At 43.5% G+C, this 21909-nt stretch overlaps 1 protein-coding gene across 1 annotated transcript in view; it reads right to left on the reverse strand.

The window, feature by feature from the left end:
- Window positions 1–400: 400 nt before the first annotated feature.
- The window catches only part of gask1b (golgi associated kinase 1B), a 134442-nt gene continuing 112933 nt past the window's right edge, over window positions 401–21909 (reverse strand). Inside the window, exons 3-4 of the mRNA XM_070871745.1 lie at window positions 19306–19532; window positions 401–3291 (exon numbers count right to left, since the gene is read on the reverse strand). Of these exons, the coding sequence (XP_070727846.1) occupies window positions 3084–3291; window positions 19306–19532 (435 nt within the window). The 3' untranslated portion in view covers window positions 401–3083. The remainder of the gene's footprint in view (window positions 3292–19305; window positions 19533–21909) is intronic.

The following is a 21909-nucleotide window of genomic DNA, read 5'->3' on the forward strand; positions in this document are numbered from 1 at the left end:
CAGCAGTCTTCTCCTTAATCACCTGATGCTGCACAGGACAGAGGACATCAGCGTAGGGCTGCACCACGCCAGAGGTGATACTCCCAATACAGGCAGAGGATGAGCTTCCTCAACATGACTGAGCAGCAATGCTTCACGAGTCTCAGGCTATCACGCCAGGTCGTCACAGTCATTTGTAGTTTGCAGGAACAAGACCTGCTGCCAGATGTCCTGGTGGACACTCCTTACCAGTGGCTGTCAAAGTCACCACCACCCTCAGCTCGTAGCTCTGCTTCGAGGCTCATGAAACATAATTATGTTTTAATTTAAATATTGCAAATTCACTAATAACAAGGGAGTAGAAATACAAATTATGTATCATTTTGATGAAAAGCAAAAATAAATATACCAACATGCTTACTGTATGTAAAGGTTTTTAATTATTAATGGCAGCATACAGTTTATATGTGAACAGACATGAATAAATTTGTAATCTTTTGCAACCAAGCCCTGAGAATCAAAAATGACTACGTAACTTCTTAGGTATAATCTGTGCATTCATCGTGCACATGTATTAATTACAAATAATAATATTTTGTCTATTATTTAGCATCATGTTTGTGGACTATTTGCAATAATACAAAAATGTCACAATATCCTCAATGTCCTGATGCGGACTTCTTCTAAAGCCCAATCCAAGAGTTCCCCTCAATATGACAAGCCATCCCTTCCTAATGCTTGACGTCTATGCTGTTTAGATATAGTTGTCTATTGACACGTAATCACTGCAGCATTGTTACTCTTGGCAGGAATTTAGCTGTTCATCAGTAACACCAAATATCTCTGCCTCATACTGTGGTTCCCTAACATGTCTCAATTTTTCAACCACAGCAAAGCTCACATTTACTTTGGAAGAGTTTAATGTGCATTTCATAGATAGAAAATTTACGACACAGATGGAGGCCATTCAGCCCATCGTGTCCGCGCTGTTCAAAAAAGAGCTACTCAGCCTAATCCCACCTTCCATTTTATTAAATTAAAAATCATATGATTTGTTGTTATCATTTTAGTTTATTAGCATGGTTGGAGAGAATTCCTTATTAAATAAATCTAGGGTGCTAGGGTGTACGAGCTGAAGAATTGGGGTTTACAATGTGTTGATCAAAATACAACTTCTATGGATTGTTAGCATATTTTATATATTATTTGCATGAGATGGAGTTATTTATTTCTACTAAAATTAAATGGGCTGATAATGTTTTCTTGGTATTTTTAATAGTACTGGTGTCGACCAGCATTTAATAGAGTGAAATAATATATGAAATTTGGGGAATCCCAAAAATGATGATGATGTCCTATAAGTTAAAGCTACCTTAGTTTTACTTAAGCAGTAAAAAAAATTAAATAATTCAGACAAGTTACAGAATTTCTTGTTTCCATGTATTAAACCAATGGTAAATCTAGGGGAGTATATTTGCAATTATACCCAATTGTTATGCTAGGAAAGGATAGGCTAATCAATATTTGTTAAGAAACAAATACCAATTTTCTTAGAAAATGTTGGAAACACCCTGCAGGTCAATCAGCAGTTAAAGTAAGACTTGCATTTATATACTGCCTTTCACGACCTCGGTTTTAGGGAGAACAGACAACTTGAAGATGCTGACTGGCCTGCTGTGTGTTTTCTGGTGTTGTTCCAGATATGCAAAATTTGTAGTTTTTGGTTCTTTATTTGTATCAATGTTCTTAACCTGTTGGATCACCGATGAGAAGTGCCTTGTGCATTGTAGAGTGCCTTTACTGGGGGTGCAATCTCAAACCTGCCTGCAAACAGTGAAGTGTCATATCACTCTGGAAACTAACTGGTCAAGGTGATGTCATGGAGAAACCCAATTAATACAAAGGCCCAACTCCATATGTCTCTCAGCAGGCAAGAAAACCAACTTTTGAAAAACTAATCAAACTTTGATAAATATATTTTTTATGGGCCCAAATTTCACCAACCCCTTTTTCTGGCGCACTCAACCGAGGTGCGCCGCTTTTGTACGCCTCCAAGCGTGCTGAAAATCTTCCTCCCGATTCTGGCCGTTCCCCAGCCTCTTCTCAGTGGTGATATAGCGTGGCCAATGGATTGGGGGTGGAGCCAGGTCCCGGCGCTGAAAACAATGCCGGGACCTCTGCACATGCACGGTAAAGTCTGCGCGCATGTGCAGTAGCTCCTGGCAGCCCGGATCTGTGCGACGCTCTACAGGCTGTGTAGGAGGGGCTGGAAGCATGCCGCCCCTAGCCCTGGCCGAATGGGCTCCCTCATCGGCGGCCCATTGCATTCCCTAAGGTAGGACTTCTATTTTTTATTTGTTATTTATTGATTGATTAATTGCTTATTACTTTTTGTGCTTTGTTTAGTGCTTGGTGCAAATGTACTGTTTTGTTTATTGCTTGGTGCTTTAAATGTATTTATGCTTCTTTAATGTTGTTGTGAAGGTGTTTCGTGCTTTGCAAGGTCCCCTTCCCCCCCATCTCTGGCTGCCTGCGCTGATTTCTTAATTCACCTCAGGATTTTTCAGAACATACACTTATGCTGGCCTAAGTTAGTTTGGAGTAAGTTTTAGCTGGCTAAACTTGCTTAAATGGCCAAAACAGGCATAAGTGGCTGGTAACGCCCCCTTTTGAAAAAAAAACTGAACTTAAAAAAAATCCTAACCAACTCACTTACATTGGAGCAACTTAAATGGGGAGAATTGCAATTTTTAAGTTACTCCAAAAAAATGTAGTTGCTCCAAAAAAAACGAAGCAACTCCTGGGGAAACTTGGGCCCTCAGTATCTAGTGGAGAAGAACTTTGTATAAAAAGTGTTCCACCTAGAATTACCTTCCCCTTTAAGTACTTTTGTTGTCAAGTAATTTTTGAGTTGCAAACATTCGCCTGCCTCTTAAATATTGTCTTACATTTTTGATGACTTTAAGTACATCTATAATATAGAATTTATATGTGAAGAAATGAATAGAGGACATTCCTATCAGCAATGAAGCACAATCTTGAAGGATAAACATACTTTATCAATAATTGATACCTTACAAGATACTAATCAATAGTGCAAACAATCACTCATTCATCGGTAGCACCTTATATCCATGTGCATTAATATAAGTAAGAAAAATCTTTGCCCTCCTTTCGATCACATCAATCAGCTTCTCAATTCCCCTGCGACCTCCCTGACTTTCCCAATAAAGTTTGTCGAGGAACAAAGACTGAAGAAGCCTTTCTCGGAGATGTCCATTCTTTAGGACGGATACAGCAGATTCTGGAAATCTATGGAAATGTAAAAAAAAATTTATGTTATATCCTGTTCACAATCGTTTTGCTTCATGCATATTATGGGAATGTAAACTATATCATATATGGAAATTACAGGATGAGACAGCTACCTAGATGAAAGAACTTCCATTATTACATTTTCATGGTGCCCAAAAGCATTTCATAGGCATTAAATACTTTTTGAAATGTAGTCACTGTTATTATGTAGATAAATGCAGTACCAAATTGCTCACAGCAAGGTGCCACAAACAGCAATGAGATAAATGACCAGATAATCTGTTGTTGGTGATGTCAATTGGGAGATAGTTATTAGGAGAACTCCTGCTTGTTCTTGAATAATATCATGGGATCTTTTTACATACCACTTGAATAAACAGAATAGCCTTAGGTTAGTATCTCATCTGAAAGATGTCACATCCAACAATACAACGTTCCCTCAGTACTGCACTGAAGTGTCAGCCTAGACTATGTGCTCAAGGCCTGGAGTGGGAGCCTGGACCCACAATCTTCTGGCTCAGAGGTGAGCACTACCATTGAGCCAAGCTGACCTGAAAACAAACTATGATGAACATGCCATGTTTGTTGACCAAACATAATGCAGGAATACATATCCTTGCATAATTATACTTTGCCTCCGATCTTCAAATCAATCTCAGTTTAATTATCAAGGTTGCTAGAATGTGGCAATGTGGATTCAGCTAAGGATCCAGCTAAGACTCTGCTTCCTTTTCTCCATTGTTTTCACACATTCACCATGTTCCTACCCCTGTAGTAAACAGTATACATGCCTTGAAAAAAATGGGCTATTGAGACTTTCCAAACATCTTGGACAAAATATTCAACATTGTACATTTTTTCAAGATCTCTGGAAAAACTCAGCAGCCGTTTTTACAGCTTTCATGGGCATTGGCCGTCCCCTTGATCAGGAGTAGCCTAACTCTGGAACTGAGAACATAAATCTGCTTTTCCCAAAAAAGGCACTGTCACAGTCTGAGTAGTTATTTCCTGTGTTTTTTTTTGCTGGTTTCCTGAATATCCAGGATGTGGCTTTACAGCTCAGAAAGCCAGATGTCTAGTCACCTCTGGCCTAGAACACATGACCTCAGAAATTCAATATGATGACTGCAGTCACAATGGAAATATTGTAAAACATGAGGGCCTAGAAACTGGATTGTGCAACACCCCTTTCCGGGGTGGGAAGTGGTGGGGGGGGGGGGGGGATGCAGTCCAGTATGGCTTTCTGCACCAGGCGAGTGCTGCATGTTAAATTGCTCCTCCTGGTTCCAAATCTAAACTGCCGACCTGCCCTCTCATGGTCTAACCAGACTCGCTACAGTCTTGGTGCCAGTGTCCCCACTGGTTGACTTTTATCCTACGACCCCACCGGAGGACTTTTTAAACCAAGTTTGACACTGCATTGGAGTTATACCAACTGTTGTCTACCTTCTGTCACACTCTCCACAGAGTCCATCACCGACAGTCCGAACCTCAAATTGCCTCAACCCCTGCTCTTAGCAACCAGCCCACCCAACTCATGCCTCAGGAGTTAACCTCTCAATCATTCTCTATATCCTCATTACACCTCCTGCAGCCTCCCTCCCAAGTCCCACTGGTGGGTGATCAACTACCACCTTGTCACCAGCACATTCGCTCCCTCATCGTTCCCGACTCATTATAGAATTATTAGTTAACATTCTAGCACTTATAGAACATAAGAAATAGGAGCAGGAGTAGGACAACTGGCCCCTCGAGCCTGCTCCGCCATTTAATAAGATCATGGTTGATTTGATTATGGACTCAGCTCCACTTCCCTGCCCGCCCCCCATAATCCTTTATTCCCTTATCGCTCAAAAATCTGTCTATCTCCGCCTTAAATATATTCAATGACCCAGCCTCAAAACTGTACACAGTACTTTCATTCACAGGCGGTCCCTCGAACGAGGATGACTTGCTTCCACGAGTTCACAGGTGTTTCAATGAAGGACCCGATGTTCTAGTCCTGAACTCCAATTGAGGGGGTGGAAGATGCCTGTGCCTGAATTTTTTTAATGTGTGGTTATTGTTGCACACCAGCCACCACACGGGCTTGACAGAGCTAGGTTTGGTCCAGTGGCAAGGATTAACCAAGACGACTGGAGACCAGCTCTGCTGCACGGACTTAGCGCGCACACACATCGCAGTGTGGACTGGCCCGTGCTGCCCCATGGCCCTTGGCTCTTCTGGGCCCCGTACCCTCATCTGTCACACCTCTGCCATGATCTCTCGCCGCTCTTCCGCCATAAACATTCACCGCATCTCGCCACAAACACTTGCCGCTCATCCGCCCCGACCTTCCCACTCCTCTGTACCTGGGACCTGCCGATGTTCCTGCCCATGCTCCAAACCGGCGACCAGGGTTTTGATGACGTCACCCAGTCGGCCATCTCAAAAACGTCACACACTTGGAGCAGCTCGCGTTGGAGGTTGAAATGATATGCTGCTCCAGCTCTTTTATCTTCCGACCTGCGAAGCTGTTCTCTCACAGGTCGGGGGCCACGATGGTTGGGCTATAAAAGAGCTGGAACGGCGAGCCCTGGGACATCCTGACCCCCCGACCTGCAAGAGAACAGCTCTGCAGTACTCTAGGTGTGGCCTCACCTATACCCTGTACAGTTGTAGCAGGACTTTTCTGCTTTTATACTCTATCCCCCTTGCAATAAATGCCAAAAATCCGATTTGCCTTCCTGATTAATTGCTGTATCTGCATACTAACTTTTTGTGTTTCATGCACAAGGACCCCTAAGTCCCTCGGTACTGCAGCACTTTGCAATTTTTCTCCATTTAAATTATAATTTGCTTTTCTATTTTTTCTGCCAAAGTGGATAACCTCACATTTTCCCACATTATACTCTTTCTGACAAATTTTTGCCCACTCACTTAGCCTGTCTATACCCCTTTGCAGATTTTTTGTGTCCTCCTCACAATTTGCATTCCCACCCATCTTTATATCATCAGCAAACTTGGCTACATTACACTCAATCCCTTCATCCAAGTCATTAATATAGATTGTAAACAGTTGAGAACCCAGCACCGATCCCTGCGGCACCCCACTAGTTACCATTTATCCCGACTCTCTGTTTTCTGTTAGTTAACCAATCCTCTATCCATGCTAATATATTACCCCCTATCTTCCCTCTCTTTATCATTTTTTTAGTCGTTCTTTGCTGACTTTTAAAAGTTTCCCAATCCTCTGGCCTCCCACTAGTCTTGGCCACATGGTATGCCCTTGTTTTCAATTTGATACCCTCCCTTATTTCCTTAGTTGGCCATGGATGGTTATCTGTTCTCTTACAGTCTTTCCTTCTCATTGGGATATATTTTTATTGCAAGTTATGAAATATCTCCTTAAATGTCTGCCACTGCTCATCAACCATCCCATACTTTAATCTATTTTCCCAGTCCACTTTAGCCAACTCTGCCTTCATACCTTTGTAGTCTCCTTTATTTAAGCTTAGGAGACTGGTTTGAGATCCAACTTTCTCACCCTCCAACTGAATTTGATATTCCATCCTGGGGAGAGATTGGAGGGGGGTCAGAGAGAGATCAGAGGGGTGTTGGGAGAGAGATCAGAGGGAGTGATGGGGGATTGGGGGAGAGATTTGAGGGGGGTCGGAGAGAGATCAGAGGGAGAAATGGGAGGGTGGGGGTTAGGGAGAGATGAGAGGGGTGTTGGGAGAGAGATTGGAGGGACAGATGGGGGAATTGGGGAGAGTCGGTGATCGACGGGGGGTTGGTGACCATGGAGGTGTCGGTGATCACAGGGGCATCCGATCACTGGGGAAATTAAGAGGTTTGCTTGCTGGGCCAGGTGGAAGCATTCCTGCTCCTTCTGGCCCACAATCAGTGCTGGAAAGGCATGTCCCTTTTCCATGCAGCAGTCCTCACCCCCCTTTAACTGTCGGGTTTCCTGATGCCCGAGAAACCTGGCCAACCTGCGTTACGCCTGAAACACAGATAAAATCTGAGGCACGCAGCCTCATTAAAATATTTAAATTAGCGACCTACCTCCTGGGAGCGGTTTGGTTTACCACCTCCCACTTCCATTAAAACTGGAAGTAGATGGGTTTGAGGTCGGTTGGGTTCGGGTTTGAGTTTTTTTTACAGTTTTACATGACATCAGACTCAAAACCATCCATTTTTGGGGGTTAAAATTCCCCCCTAAAGATCCCATGGCACTATTCGAAGGAGGGCAGAGGAGGTCTCCTGGTAGAACTCCTCTGACAAAGAAGGGGATAAAAGGGTGGGGGGGGGGGGCTGCGTCGCGGTACTGATTAAAGAAACTATTACAGCTGTGAGGAGGGATGATATGTTAGAGGGATCATCAAATGCGGTCATTTGGGTCGAATTGAAAAATAAAAAAGGGGTGATCACACTGCTGGGCGTGTATTATAGAGCCCCAAACAGTGGGAGGGAGATAGAGGAGCAAATATGTAGGCAAATCGCTGTGAAGTCCAAAAACCATAGGGTAGTAATAGTAGGGGATTTTAACTATCCAAATATTGATTGGGACAAATATAGTGTGACGGGTGTATTGGGGAAGCGGAATTCTTGAAATGCATTCAAGAGAACTTTTTTAGTCAGTATGTAGTAAGCCCAACAAGAAGGGGGCGGATTTGGATTTAGTTTTGGGGAATGAAGCTGGGCAGGTTGAAGGGGTATTAGTGAGAGAGCACTTGGGTGCCAGTGACCATAATTCAGTCAGATTCAAGATAGTTATGGATAAGGACAAGGATAGGCCTGGAATAAAAGTCCCGAATTGGGGAAAAGCTAATTTTGCTAAGTTAAGGAGTGATTTGGCCAATGGACTGGAAACAGCTACTTGTGGGTAAATCAATGTCGGAATTGTGGGAGGCATTCAAGGGGGAGATCCGGAAGGCTCAGGCCAAACATGTGCTCTTAAAGAAAAAGTGTGAGAATAATAATTCTAGAGCCTCCTGGATGTCTAGGGACTTACAGAGGAGGATAAAGAAAAAAAGGGACGCTTATGTCATATACCAACGGCTAAATACTATAGAATTTTAGAGGAATATAGAAAGTTAAGAGGCAAAAGTAAAAAGGATATTAGGAATGCTAAGAGAGAGCACGAAAAATTCTTGGCTAGTAAAATTAAGGAAAACCCTAAGATGTTCGATAAATATATTAAGAGTAAGAGGGTAACTAAAGAAAGAGTAGGGCCTATTAGAGACCATGAGGGTAATCTTTGTGTGGAGGTGGAAGATGTTGGTAAGGTTCTTAATGAATACTTTGCATCTGTTTTCACAAAGGAAAGGAGCAATGCAGATACTGCTATCGAGGAGGAGTGTGATATTCTGGATTAAATAAATATAGTGAGAGAGGAAGTATTAAGGGGTTTAGCAGCTTTGAAAGTAGATAAGTCCCCAGGCCTGGATGAAATGCATCCCAGGCTGTTGAGTGAAGTAAAAGAGGATATAGCAGAGGCCTTGACCATCATTTTCCAGTCCTCTTTGGATTTCGGTAGAGGATTGGAGGACTGCTAATGTAGTACCCTTGTTTAAGAAGGGAGAAAGGGATAGGCCTGTCAGCCTAACCTCAGTGGTGGGAAAATTATTGCAAAATAATCCTGAAAGACAGGATAAATCTACATTTGGAAAGGCAAGGATTAATTAGGGACAGTCAGCACCGATTTGTTAAGGGAAGATCGTGTTTGACTAACCTGATTGAATTTTTTGAGGAGTTAACCAGGAGGGTCGATGAGGATAGTGCATATGATGTAGTATATATGGACTTTAGCAAAGCTTTTGATAAGGTCCCACATGGTAGACTGGTCACGAAGGTTAAAGCCCATGGGATCCAGGGCAAAGTGGCAAGTTGGATCCAAAATTGGCTTGGAGGTAGGAAGCAAAGGGTAATGATTGATAGATGTTTTTGTGACTGGAAGGCTGTTTCTAGTGGGGCTCCGCAGGGCTCAGTACTGGGTATATATTTTTGTGGTATATATCAACGATTTAGATTTAAATATAGGGAGTATGATTAAAAAGTTTGCAGATGACACTAAAATTGGCTGTGTGGTTGATAATGAAGAGGAAAGTCATGGACTGCAGGAGGATATCAATCTACTGGTCAGGTGGGCAGAGCAGTGGCAAATGAAATTTAATTCAGAGAAGTGTGAGGTCATGCACTTTGGGAGGGCTAATAAGGAAAGGGTATACACATTAAGCAGTAGGCCACTTAATAGTGTAGATGAACAAAGGGACCTTGGAGTGCTTGTCCACAGATCCCTGAAAATAGCAGGCTAGGTGGATAAGGTGGTTAAGAAGGCATATGGAATGCTTGCCTTTATTGGCTGAGGCAGAAAATATAAGAGTAGGGAGGTAATGCTTAAATTGTATAATATTTTGGTTAGGCCACAGCTGGAGTACTGCTTGCAGTTCTATTCGCTGTATTATAGGAAGGACATGATTGCACTAGAGAGGGTATAGAGGAGATTTACTAGGATGCTGCCTGGAATAGAGAATCTTAGTTATGAGGACAAATTGGATAGGCTGGGTTTGTTCTCATTGGAACGGACGAAGTTGAGAGGAAAACTCATTGAGGTGTACAAAATATTGAGGGGCCTGGAAATAGTGGATAGCAAGGGCGTATTTCCATTGGTGGAGGGGTGGATTATGAGGGAGCATAGTTTTAAGGTGGTTGGTGGAAAGTTTGGAGGGGATTTGAGGGGAGGTTTCTTTATGCAGAGGGTTGTGGGGATCTGGAACTCACTGCCTGGAAGAGTGGTCAATGCAGAAACCCTCACCACTTTTAAGAGATGGTTGGATGGGCACTTAAAAGTGCCGTAACCTGCAGGGTTACGGACCTTGAGCTGGTAATTAGGATTAGGCTGGATAACCTCATGTTGGCCGGCACAGATATAATGGTAAGTACTGCAGGGAATCGAATACGGCCAGGGTGATCTCCTGGACTAGGTTCAATTGCCTGGATGGGTCGGAGAGGAATTTTTCCAGATTTTTTTCCCTAAATTGGCCTGGGTTTTTATCTGGTTTTTGCCTCTCCCAGGTGATCACATGGCTCCAGTTGGGGTGGAGTGTAGAATGTTTCCAGTGTAAGGGCTGTCGCAGTTGTGTGGGGTGAATTGGTCGGGCTGGGTGCTCTTTACCTTTCTGCCATTGTTCATTGTTCCTAGGTTTACATGTAACCTTCAGGGCTGTTGACCGAGGGCCGTGCGGCTCTTGGTTAGCCGGCGTGGACATGATGGGCCGAAATGGCCTCCTTCTGCACTGTAAATTTCTATGTTTCTATGTTTCTAAACTAACATCACTAAAACAGATTGTCAGGTCATTATCACATTGCTGATTGTGGGAGCTTGGTGTGTGCAAGTTGGGTGCTGCAATTTCTACATTATACCACTGAATCCACTTCAAAAGTACTTCATTGGCTGTAAAACGCTTTGCAAGGTCATAAAAGGCGCTCTATAAATGTAAGTCTTTCTTTCCTTTGCAAGGTGAATGAAAATGGGTTTGTTGCTGTGTAGCTTCCAATTGTCATTGGATCCTGTACTTTTCAAAGTCAGCTTTAAGAAGGCTCATGTGTAAAATAAATTGGCAACCTCCGTTATTCTGTTAAATAATAATAATAGGTGACTCCATTAGAAATAGCACCCAACATACCAAATAATATACTTATTCCTCTGGCTATTCAGGAATTATACAGCTTCATACTGGGCTTCATAGTTCAAATCTGGCAACGATAAAACTCTGCTCTGTGTTACCCTGGGAATCATGATACTGCAGCTGAATTCCCCTTCTCAAATTTAACAGTTTAAGGAGATTTCATGTTCTATTTGCAAAAAGAGCTTATCGTAACTGTTATGGGAGATCTATAAATATCATCCCCATCTGGGCTACTTGCATGTTAATTAATCATCATAACTCATCAGATAATCTGTAGATTTCATAGTGCCCAATAGGATATTTTATTTTTAACATGGAGTTAAACACTTCCATGTGAATTATTTATTTCCCACAGAGATACATATCTTGGCACAAATAGAGCACACTGAATATTTTACTTTTTTGACCATATACAGTATTAATGGATAAACTTTATTTTTGAGATACTGCTGAATTTTGAACTAATGACCTCCCTTGCTGCCATTGACTATTCCACTCTAAAATTCTCCTCCTACCTTAATGAAAGAAAAAAAGAAGACTTGCATTTATACAGTGCATGTCACAAGCTCAGGATGTCCCAAGGTGCTTTACACCCAATTAAGGGTTTTTTTTATGTGTAGTCACTGTTGTAAAGTAGGAAACATGACAGCCAATGTGTGCACAGTAAGCTCCCATAAACAGTGTGATAATGACCTGATAATCTGTTTTTGTGATGTTCATTGAGGGATAAATATTGGCCAGGACATTGACTGTTCCATTCTGGTAGTTCTCCCACCTCCCTCACAACCACTGACTGTTCCAGTCTGATATTCTCCTCTCCTACCTGAGTCCCACTGACTATTCCACTCTGAGGTTCCCCCTCCTCCCTTGATGTCATTGACTGTGTCACTGAGATTATTCCTCCTTCCTCAATGCCACTGAATGTTCCACCCTAAGATTCTCCCCTCCTCCCTTAATGTCATTGACTGTTCCACTCTTGTAGATCCCCCACCCTAATCCCATTGACTGTTCCACTCTGAAATTCCCTTTCTTGCCTCGCTGTCATTGACTGTCCCACTCTGATAGACCCCCCTACCCTTCTCCCATTAACTGTTCCACTCTGGTAGACCCCACCATCCTACTCCCATTGACTGTTCCACTCTGGTAGACCCCCACCCTAATCCCATTGACTGTTCCACTCTGAGATTCCCTCTCCTGCCTCGCTGCCATTGACTAATTACCTTTTCCTCCCACCATTGATAACTACACTTAGATGAGGATGCTGCTTCCTCCGTTTGCTTTCCTGATTACGCAAAACGACACTGGAGTTTGATTTCAGTGACATCATAGTTATCCATTATCAAGTAACATGGCTATCCTAGCACAGTGAGCTCATCTGGTTTAAAATTTCTGTATCCAAGCTGTGTCTTCATAGTAGGCTTGTTGCATATCTGAAATTAGCTCACAGGCTGCTCTGGGAAGTGATTTGCAACAGGAAATCGAATAAGGAGCAAGACATTGTGACCCTGATTTTCAAACACAGTGCAAAAATGGTGGCCTTTGGGCATTGCAACAATGCTACACTACAGTTGCGTAGGTATACAGACCCGCTATTTTGGAAAGGGCACACATTTTTTGATCACCAGTGTTGTGTTTGTTCAATCCAATGCAATATCTTAATGAGATCTATATCATGCTTCAGATTTTCTGTTACTTTAAGGAAATGGCATCATGGGCACTGTGCAGCAAACTCACTCCAGATTAAAAAGAAGCTGAACAGCAATCCCTAATTGCAAAACAAAAATATTTCTGAAGTGACAGAACTAATAATTTTAAAAACATTTTGGCATTGAAATTATTAAACGTTTTGAGGAACCATAATAAAGTATGTATATCACATTTCCCCTCATTTACAGTTGAGATCATTTGTACCTTCATCAGTTAATTTATATTCCATTCATGAAGTGCTTTAGTGCCCATATATCCCATTCACTTGCGACATGTATTAAAAAAGCACACTGATAAAATGCATTGGTGAATGGAAAACCTATGCTCAACAGAAGCTGCTACAGTACTCAGTTGGTACTCAATTTCAAAATATCTGATTGCTTTAGATCACTATACAGGGATGACAAAGTTATGGATCAGTATAAAATTAATAGGTTTGCTCAGTGCCTGAGTTTGTAGCTAATGTTAGCTGGACACAGCAATGGAACCTCCTAACCTGTAATGTTGAATTTCCATGAGGGTGTGAGAAAGATTCCTCTTAATAGATTGGAAAGTATAAAAAAAAACTTTTATTTAAATACCTAACTGGTTGGTGGTGGGATGGAAAGAGGGGACGAGTACTTTCATTAAAAATATTTCCCCTATAGTAATAAGTGGAATGTTCCCCAATGGACGATGATTGGGGAGATTTCAGTTATTGAGTGTCCTGGGTCATACGCAAAGTGAGCACACTGGCTTTTTACCTCTGGGACTTGGGCCCAGTAATTGAATTGGACAGTGCCATTCTTCAGGCAAAAATCAGGAGCTGAGGGTCTAATATGGCTAGCGGCGTACTTGGGCTTATTCCACGCTGGGTATGCGCCGCATGCCATATTGGTTAGGGCGTCCTGTAGTCGTTCAGGGCTTGCCCTCTCCTGATACCCACCCCGCCCCCCACCCCGCCCCATGACTCATGATAGCTCTGGTGTACACGTCCCCACCGGCTGACCTTCATTTTCTTTATGAGTGGCACTATGCATCTTGAAGCGACTGGCAACACCAGTCATGTTCTGACGATGCCAGATGACCACTATCGTGTGGTCCTCTTGCTCATCGGTTTCGGTGTGGCTGTTCGCATTTGCCACTGGGTTTGCCGAAATCAAGCGCAAACCAACTTCTAGCCCATAGTTCCAAATCCAATCCCAATGGATAGGTTGGACATCTCCTCTTCCTACCAATGTTAAGGATTCTGAGTAAAACGGGTTCAGACAGTTCCAACTCCGTCCGTAGTAGTTATAAGTACATAGCACAGTATAACCAATAATCCAAAACAAATCAATTGACAATGGTGTAAATTTTACAAATCAATGTCCCTGCATAGAGCTACACATAACAGAAGCACATGCTGAGAGTTCAAGCACTGAAGCCAGCAGACTGCATGACTATTGTCCAGCATCGTGTCAGTCGTCAGTCGGACATGGTAACCTCTGTGCCTGAATTCCCAATGTATTTTGCTGTGATCTGAAGCACTACGCCTGGTGTGCTAGCACAATATCACTTAATGAGTTTTGAATTAAAGATAGCTGGCGTAGCATACGGAATTGCCACACAAGTGCAGTGCAAGGGTGACATTATGTGGTTAGGCTGTGCCACTTTTCTGGCATAGTATAGTGGGAGCTTTACTTTACTTCTGGGAGTAGTTGATTTTGCTAATGGTGATAAAGTATTCTATTCACCATAATTAATCTGAATTGCCTTGATAAATGTAAAAAACATAAGAAAAAATTCCAGGGTGGTTTGTTGTAATATTTATTCCAGGGTCCTTGCTTAGACTAACTTCAGACCCCGGTCCATTGCAAAATTCACGCACTCAATAGGATTACATATGATATACGACACAGAAACAGGCCATTCGGCCCAACCAGCCTATGGCGGCGTTTACACTCCACTCGCACCTAATAGAACAGTTTTAGAGATAGAGCTCTGAATAGTAACAGTTTTGTATATCACAGCATGAGGAATTGATTTTAACTGCTCCTACTGGGCGGGAAACAGACAGCACTGGGTCAGCCGTCCATTTTACACACCACCCACATTTTTCTTTCCATTGAAGTCAACTATTCAAAACTCTATGGGGTCAATTTTAATTGTTCCCAGCCAATACAATACAACTGACCATACAGTTGAACATTCTTAGTGTGAGTTAAGTAAATAAAAAGCACAACAGCGCAAAGTTTTCCAAAGCCATTATTTTGAAAGAAAGAACTTGTATTTATATAGAACCTTTTGTGATCTCAGGACATCCTGAATCACTTCACAGCCTATGAAGAGGAGTGCAGTTTTTGTTGCAATGTAGGGAAGCAGCAACAAATTTGCAAGAATGAGATAAACTATTTTAGTGGTTGAGGGATAAATGTTGGCTAAAACACCTGGAGAGCTTCCCTGCTCTTCTTCAAATAGTGCCATGGGATCTTTTACATCAACCTGAGAGTGCAGACGGGGCCTCGGTTTAACATCTCATCTGAAATGATGATCTTATCTAAAAGACGGCAGTTCCAACAGTGCAGCACCAGCTCAGTATTGCACTGTGAATTGGGCTTGAGTCTACAACGTTTTGACATAAAAAAAATGTCTTCCACTGAACCAAGGTTGACACCTCATTTTCTAATCTTTCATTGCCATGACTATTCTGGTCTGAATCCTGCTGGAATACTGGACCTCAAACTTATTAAAGTAGTAATTAGTAATACATGATGCAGTAATAAAGGATGGAGATGTTCCCTGGTGATGATGAGTGGACTAAAGGAGAATATTAATTTCTTGAAGTCAACAGAAGTGATCAAAATTTAAATTAAAATGTCATATTCATAACTGTCAATAGAGAATAGAGCAAAAATATTTATCTAAGATGATTGATAAAATCTAGCAGGCATTATATCGATAACATGTCTTAATCTAATTAAAATACTTCAATTAGCTCTCTCTTCTCTATTTCAGCATAAACCTATTGTAGTATTCATTGCACCCTTTTAAGATTCAAAAGAATAATGTGATTCACTGTATTCATAACTGTGGAGTTTAACCTTCCACGTGTGACATGTGGTTTATAAATCATAAACATTGTGCTTGAAAAGCTTCCCTGACAGCTCTGCTGGATAATGTAGTAACTGAAGTAAGGCAAGATAATTCCAAGGTTCAAACCTCCATCTATATGAATAGCTGATCTCAGTCAGGTCGGTACGAGGGCACAATTGCATTCAGTGCTCTGCGGTTAGGGAGGGGAAAATCAGCCAGGTATCATGCTCCAGATTGCTATCCCATGACCCCTGTTGAAAGTGTGAGCATGTGGACATCAGGTAATTGAGCATGGCTATGAAATCTCCCATGAATGAAAAGCCTGTCAGCAATTGCTGTCTGGGTTCACACATGACGAACGGCTATGGAGAGAGGTACTAGAAGGTGACAACTGACATGGAATTGCACCCAGAAAGATATTACACAGAAACATAGGGCCCAAGTTTCGGCCTCATTTGCTCCTGATTTTTTGGAGCAACTGGTGTAGAACGGAGTATCTTAGAAATTCAAATTCTCGGCATTTAGTTTGCTCCAGTTCGAGTCAGTTAGAACAGTTTCAATTGGGAACAGAATTTTTTTTTCAAAAGGGGGCATGTCCGGCCACTTATGCCTGTTTTCAAAGTTTCGGCAGTGAAAACTTACTCCAAACTAACTTAGAATGGAGTAAGTGAAGATTTTTGTACACTCAAAAAAAGCTTGTCTACACTTTAGAAAATCAGGCGTAGGTTACAAATCAGGCGTAGGGAATGAGGGGGGGTTTAAAGGGAAGTTTACAAACATTAAACACTTCAGTTTTACAAATAAAGAGCCATCATCAATAATAAATGATAAAAACATCAATAAATCAATAAATAAAACATTTTCTACTTACCGACTGCAGCACCGGGAGCCCTCCAACAGCGTGCTAGGATGCCCCCCCCCCCCAGTGTGTCTCTGTCAGTGTCTCTATCTCTCTGTCTGTCTGTGTGTGTCGCTCACTCTCTATCTGTGTTTCTGACAGCGAGGGGAGGGGGAGGAGGGGGGTAGAGGGAGAGAGGGGGGGCAAGTGGAGGGGAGGGAGAGAGGCAGAGGGGGAGGGATGGGGGAGAAGGGGGAGGGAAGGGGGAGAAGGGGGAGAGAAGGGGGGGAGGAGAAGGGGAAGGGGGAGGAGGAGAAGGGGAAGGGGGAGCGGAAGGGGGGAGGAGAAGGGGAAAGGGGGGGAGAGGAGAAGGGGAAAAAGAAGGGGGGGGAGAAGAGGAAGGAGAGGGGGGGAAAGGAAAGGAGAAGGGGGAAAAGGAGAAAGGAGAAAGGAGTGAGGGGAAAGGAGAAGGGGGAAAGGAGAAGGGGGGAAAGGAGAAGCGAGGGGAAAAAGAGAAGGGGAAAAAGGAGAAGGGGGAAGGAGAAGAGGGGGAAAGGAGAAGGGGGGAAAGGAGAAGGATGCGGGGAAAGGAGAAGTGGGGGGGGAAAGGAAAAGGCGGTGGGAGGCTAAACGGGCCGGGCCCGACTGGGCCCAAGACTTCGGGCAGGGCCCGTCCCCAGCACCAGATTTACAGGTAGGTGGTGTTGGGTCGGGTCGGGTCCGGGGTCCGGGATCGGGAGCGCGGGTCGGGGGGGCGGAGGGAGGTCAGTTCGTTTCGGGTCGGGGGGGTGGGGAGGGAGGGAGAGGGAGGTCAGGTCGGGTGGGGAGCGCGGGTCGGGTCCAGTCCGGGGGGTCCGGTCCGGTCCGGTCCAGTCCGGTCCGGGGGCGGAGGGGGGGGCGGGGGGAAGCGGGAGTCGGGTCGGTGTCGGGAAGAAGCAGGAGCTGGGCATGGGAGCCAGCCTTATGCAGTTTTGGGCTCCTGGAGCTACTGCACATGCGCGCCCACTGTAGTGCGCATGTGCAGCGGTCCCGGCACTGTTTTCAGCACAGGGACCTAGCTCCGCCCCCCACAGCTCATGCTGCGCCGCGCCCGACTCAAGAGGACCAGCAGGGAGCCGGAGAATCTGTAAGTTTTTTTTAGGCGCACTTTGTGGCGTGAAAAACGGGCGTCCAGGTCGAGGCTGCGCCGTTCTAGGTGCGGCCTGAAACTTGAGCCCAAAGAAACATAAAAAGTAGATGCAGGAGTAAGCCCTTCAGTCCTTCGAGCCTGCACCACTATTCAATAAGATCATGGCTGATCATTCCCTCAGTAACCCTTTCCTGCTTTCTCTCCATACCCCTTGATCCCTTTAGCCGCAAGGGCCATATCTAACTCCCTCTTGAATATATCCAATGAACTGGCATCAACAACTCTCTGCGGTAGAGAATTCCACAGGTTAACAACTCTCTGAGTGAAGAAGTTTCTCCTCATCTCAGTCCTAAATGGCTTACCCCTTATCCTTTGACTGTGTCCCCTGGTTCTGGACTTCCCCAACATCGGGAACATTCTTCCTGCATCTAACCTGTCCCGTCAGAATTTTATATGTTTCTATGAGATCCCCTCTCATCCTTCTAAACTCCAGTGAATACAGGCCCAGTTGATACAGTCTCTCCTCATATGTCAGTCCTGCCATCCCAGGAATCAGTCTGGTGAACCTTGGCTGCACTCCCTCAATAGCAAGAACGTCCTTCCTCAGATTAGGAGACCAAAACTGAACACAATATTCCAGGTGAGGCCTCACCAAGGCCCTGTACAACTGCAGTAAGACCTCCCTGCTCCTATACTCAAATCCCCTAACTATAAAGGCCAACATACCATTTGCCTTCTTCACCGCCTGCTGTACCTGCATGCCAGCTTTCAATGACTGATGTACCATGACACCCAGGCCTAGTTGCACCTCCCTTTTTCCTAATCTGCCGCCATTCAGATAATATTCTGCCTTCGTATTTTTGCTCCTAAAGTGGATAACCTCACATTTATCCACATTATACTGCATCTGCCATGCATTTGCCCACTCACCTAACCTGTCCAAGTCACCCTGCAGCCTCTTAGCGTCCTCCTCACAGCTCACACCGCCACCCAGCTTAGTGTCAGCTGAAAACTTGGAGATATTACACTCAATTCCCTCATCTAAATCATTGATGTATATTGATGTACACCTTCAGGAGCAGAGAAGGGGATCAGATGAAAAAAAACAATGAAAAAACTGGTGCTTGAAAAGAAGGTCCGGAAAATCATGGGCCAATGACGCTGGCAATTATTTTGAATTGTTAGAGTATGTGAGGTCATGGGGAGGTTCTCCTAATTTACATGTCCTCGGGGGGCAAACGCACCATCGGGCACATCTAGGGCACCCAACTTGTTCAGCAGGGTGCAGATGATATAGATGCCTGGGTTGGGAGGCTGTGTTCTTTTATATTTTTTCTTTAATGGTTTATGCCTCATGGGTGAAATGATTAGCTCTGTACTACATCGAGCTCTAGTTTTATAGTGTCAGTTAACCATAAATACTTGGCTTTTACTTCTTGCACATTTAATAACATTGATCAGCTGGGATTTCATGGACCAGAGTCAAGTCTGAGAGATTGAATAGCACTATATCATCTATATCATTGCAACTGATGTGTGTCTAATGGGCTTCAAAATAGCACATCACCATGCTGCTAATTTCAACATCCCATTCTAAGTATCATACTCACTCAGTTATTCCTTCTAGTACTTTAAAATTTAGGTTATCTTCATTTCTGTCAAAGTAGCCTTTGTTGTCTATGAAGACCAAATGTCGTTGATCGTGCTCTCTGTGTATGATATGAACCAAGTTGATGTTGCCTTGATCGTCACATTGCATTTTCAAGCCATTTTGAGCACACGTGTCCTCCTTTCTAGGTCGAAATCCACAGCAATTTCTGTCAAGGCGATTATAAACCTGAAAGAAAAAGTTTCCCTGAATTGAAACTTACTGGAACTACATTGTAATGATTTTTAATTACGTTTTTAATATAAAACTATAAATACAGAACAGGAAGATGAAGAATATATTGTAATCCTGTATATAATTAGAGCACAGAGTAATCATTTAAATAAATACATTATGTTAATCATGCTGCCTGTTAAATTGCACAAGATAGGCAATGGAGTTGCCTTATGAATACCTCAATATTGTGAATACCTATTTATCTTCTGATTATTTCTGTCGAAAGTTCCAATGAAAAAGCTACATTAAATGGAATTGTTTTTGTTCAAAATAAGTTTATTCAGGAATAGAATCTTCCTGTTACTTTAAAACAACAGTTAGCACTGGGAGACTGGAAGAAAGGATGAGCCTATACTCATTGGAGTTTAGAAGAATGAGAGGTGATATTGAAACATATAAGGGGACTCGACAAAGTAGATGCAGAGTGGATATTTCCACTTGTGGGGGAATTTAGAACTGGGGGCATAGCTTCAGAATAAGGGGTTGCTCATTTAGAACTGGGATGAGGAGGAATTTCTTCTCTCAGCGGGTGGTAAATCTGTGGAATTCTCTGCCCCAGAGAGCTGCGGAGGCTGGGTCATTGAATATATTTGGTGGAAATAGATAGATTTTTGAACGATAAGGAAGTGAAGGGTTATGGGGAGCGGGCAGGGAAGTGAAGCTGAGCCCAAGATCAGATCAGCCATAATCTTATTAAATGGCGGAGCAGGTTCGAAGAACCAAATGGCCTACTCCTGCTCCTATTTCTTATGTTCTTTCTTATGTGCTTATGAGACTCTGTGCATAACAGATTTGTTTATTTAAGAACATACATTTCTAGCCATTATTTACAATACTTCTAGCAGTTGGAGATTCACTCGGAGGGGCAGTAGAATATCACACTTCCAAGATCTTCTAACTGAATGCATACTTCTACAAAAATTATTTTTTAAGACAATGGCAAAGCACATGCAAGTGCCAGGTACCACACCCAGAATCACTTAAGGAAGGCCATGTGATCATTTTATAAAGAACAGTCAGCATATAAGAATGCATTTCCAATGCAGATATTTATACTGTATTTCTCTTTAACTATATTCTGGCCCCACATTCTTTATGCATAACTCTCAATTCCCTTCTCCCTCATATGCTTTCCCTTAAACGCATCTATACTATTCACCTCAACTACTGTCTGTGCTAGTGAGTTATCTGGTAAAGACATTTCTTCTGAATTCCCTATTTGATTTATTGGTGACTATCTTATATTGATGGCCTCTATTTCCCACAATGTCTACTCTATCCAAATCTTTCATAATTTTAAAGACCTCTATCAGGTCACCCCTCAGGTTTTCTCTTTTGAAGAGACAAGAGACCCAGCCTGTTCATCCTTTTCTGATAAGTATAACCTTGCAGTTCTGGTATCATCCGTACAAATCATTTTTGCACTTTCTCCAGAGCTTCTATATCCTTCCTATACTGTGGCAACCCAAACTGTACACTGAATTCCAAAGGTGGTCTAAACAAGGTTTGATACAGCTTCAGCATAACTTCTCTACTTTTCAATGAACCCGAGTGCTTGGGTTTCTTTTTTGTGGCTTTATTAACTTGCGTTGCAAGTTTTAATAATTTGTGTATTTGTACTCCCAGAGCCCTTTGCTCCTCTATCCCATTTAGATACTTAGGGCTACAAATTGCCGTTCGCCCGATTGGGGGTGGACGCCTTCTGGGGCGGGACTTCCTGCACCTGACCCAGAAGTCCCGCCCCAATGCGGAATTAGGCCATGCGCCCCTCAAAGGAAGCAGAGCGCTGTCTCCGGCACTCCGCCTCCTTTGAGGGCCTGCCCCGTGTCTGTAGCACAGCGCTGAGTCCAGCGCAGCACAGAGCAGGCCAGCATAACACGCTACAACGCCCCTCCACTTCCATTAAAGATGAGGGCCACTGCGCACTCTGCAGGCCCTTTGATGGCCAACAGGGAAGTGATCGACCAGGCCAGCAGCCCAGCACCCAAAACAGAGTGCCAGGCTGCAAAACAGTCAACGTGAGGACTGCCATTGTCGGGCCGACCCAAGAATAGGCACACAAATAAAGATGGTGGCACGGGGCACTAAAGGCATCCCCTTTAAGGGGTGCTCCAGTGGAGGATGTCTGCCAGATTTGCAACCCGCAAAGCTGACATTGACATCTGCCTGCGCTAGCCTTGCGGCTCACGGGGCAATTTCCCCTGTGGGGCGTTTAGAGGTCACCTTGGGTCGTGAGGGTTTGGCGTGCATGGCGATGACATAATCGCCGGGCACGGCACTGCCTGGACAGCACCCCAAAAACCTCTGGGGCAATTTCCCAGGAGGCAGT

The sequence above is a fragment of the Pristiophorus japonicus genome, chromosome 2 (genome assembly GCF_044704955.1).
Source record: "Pristiophorus japonicus isolate sPriJap1 chromosome 2, sPriJap1.hap1, whole genome shotgun sequence".
Taxonomy (NCBI): domain Eukaryota; kingdom Metazoa; phylum Chordata; class Chondrichthyes; family Pristiophoridae; genus Pristiophorus; species Pristiophorus japonicus.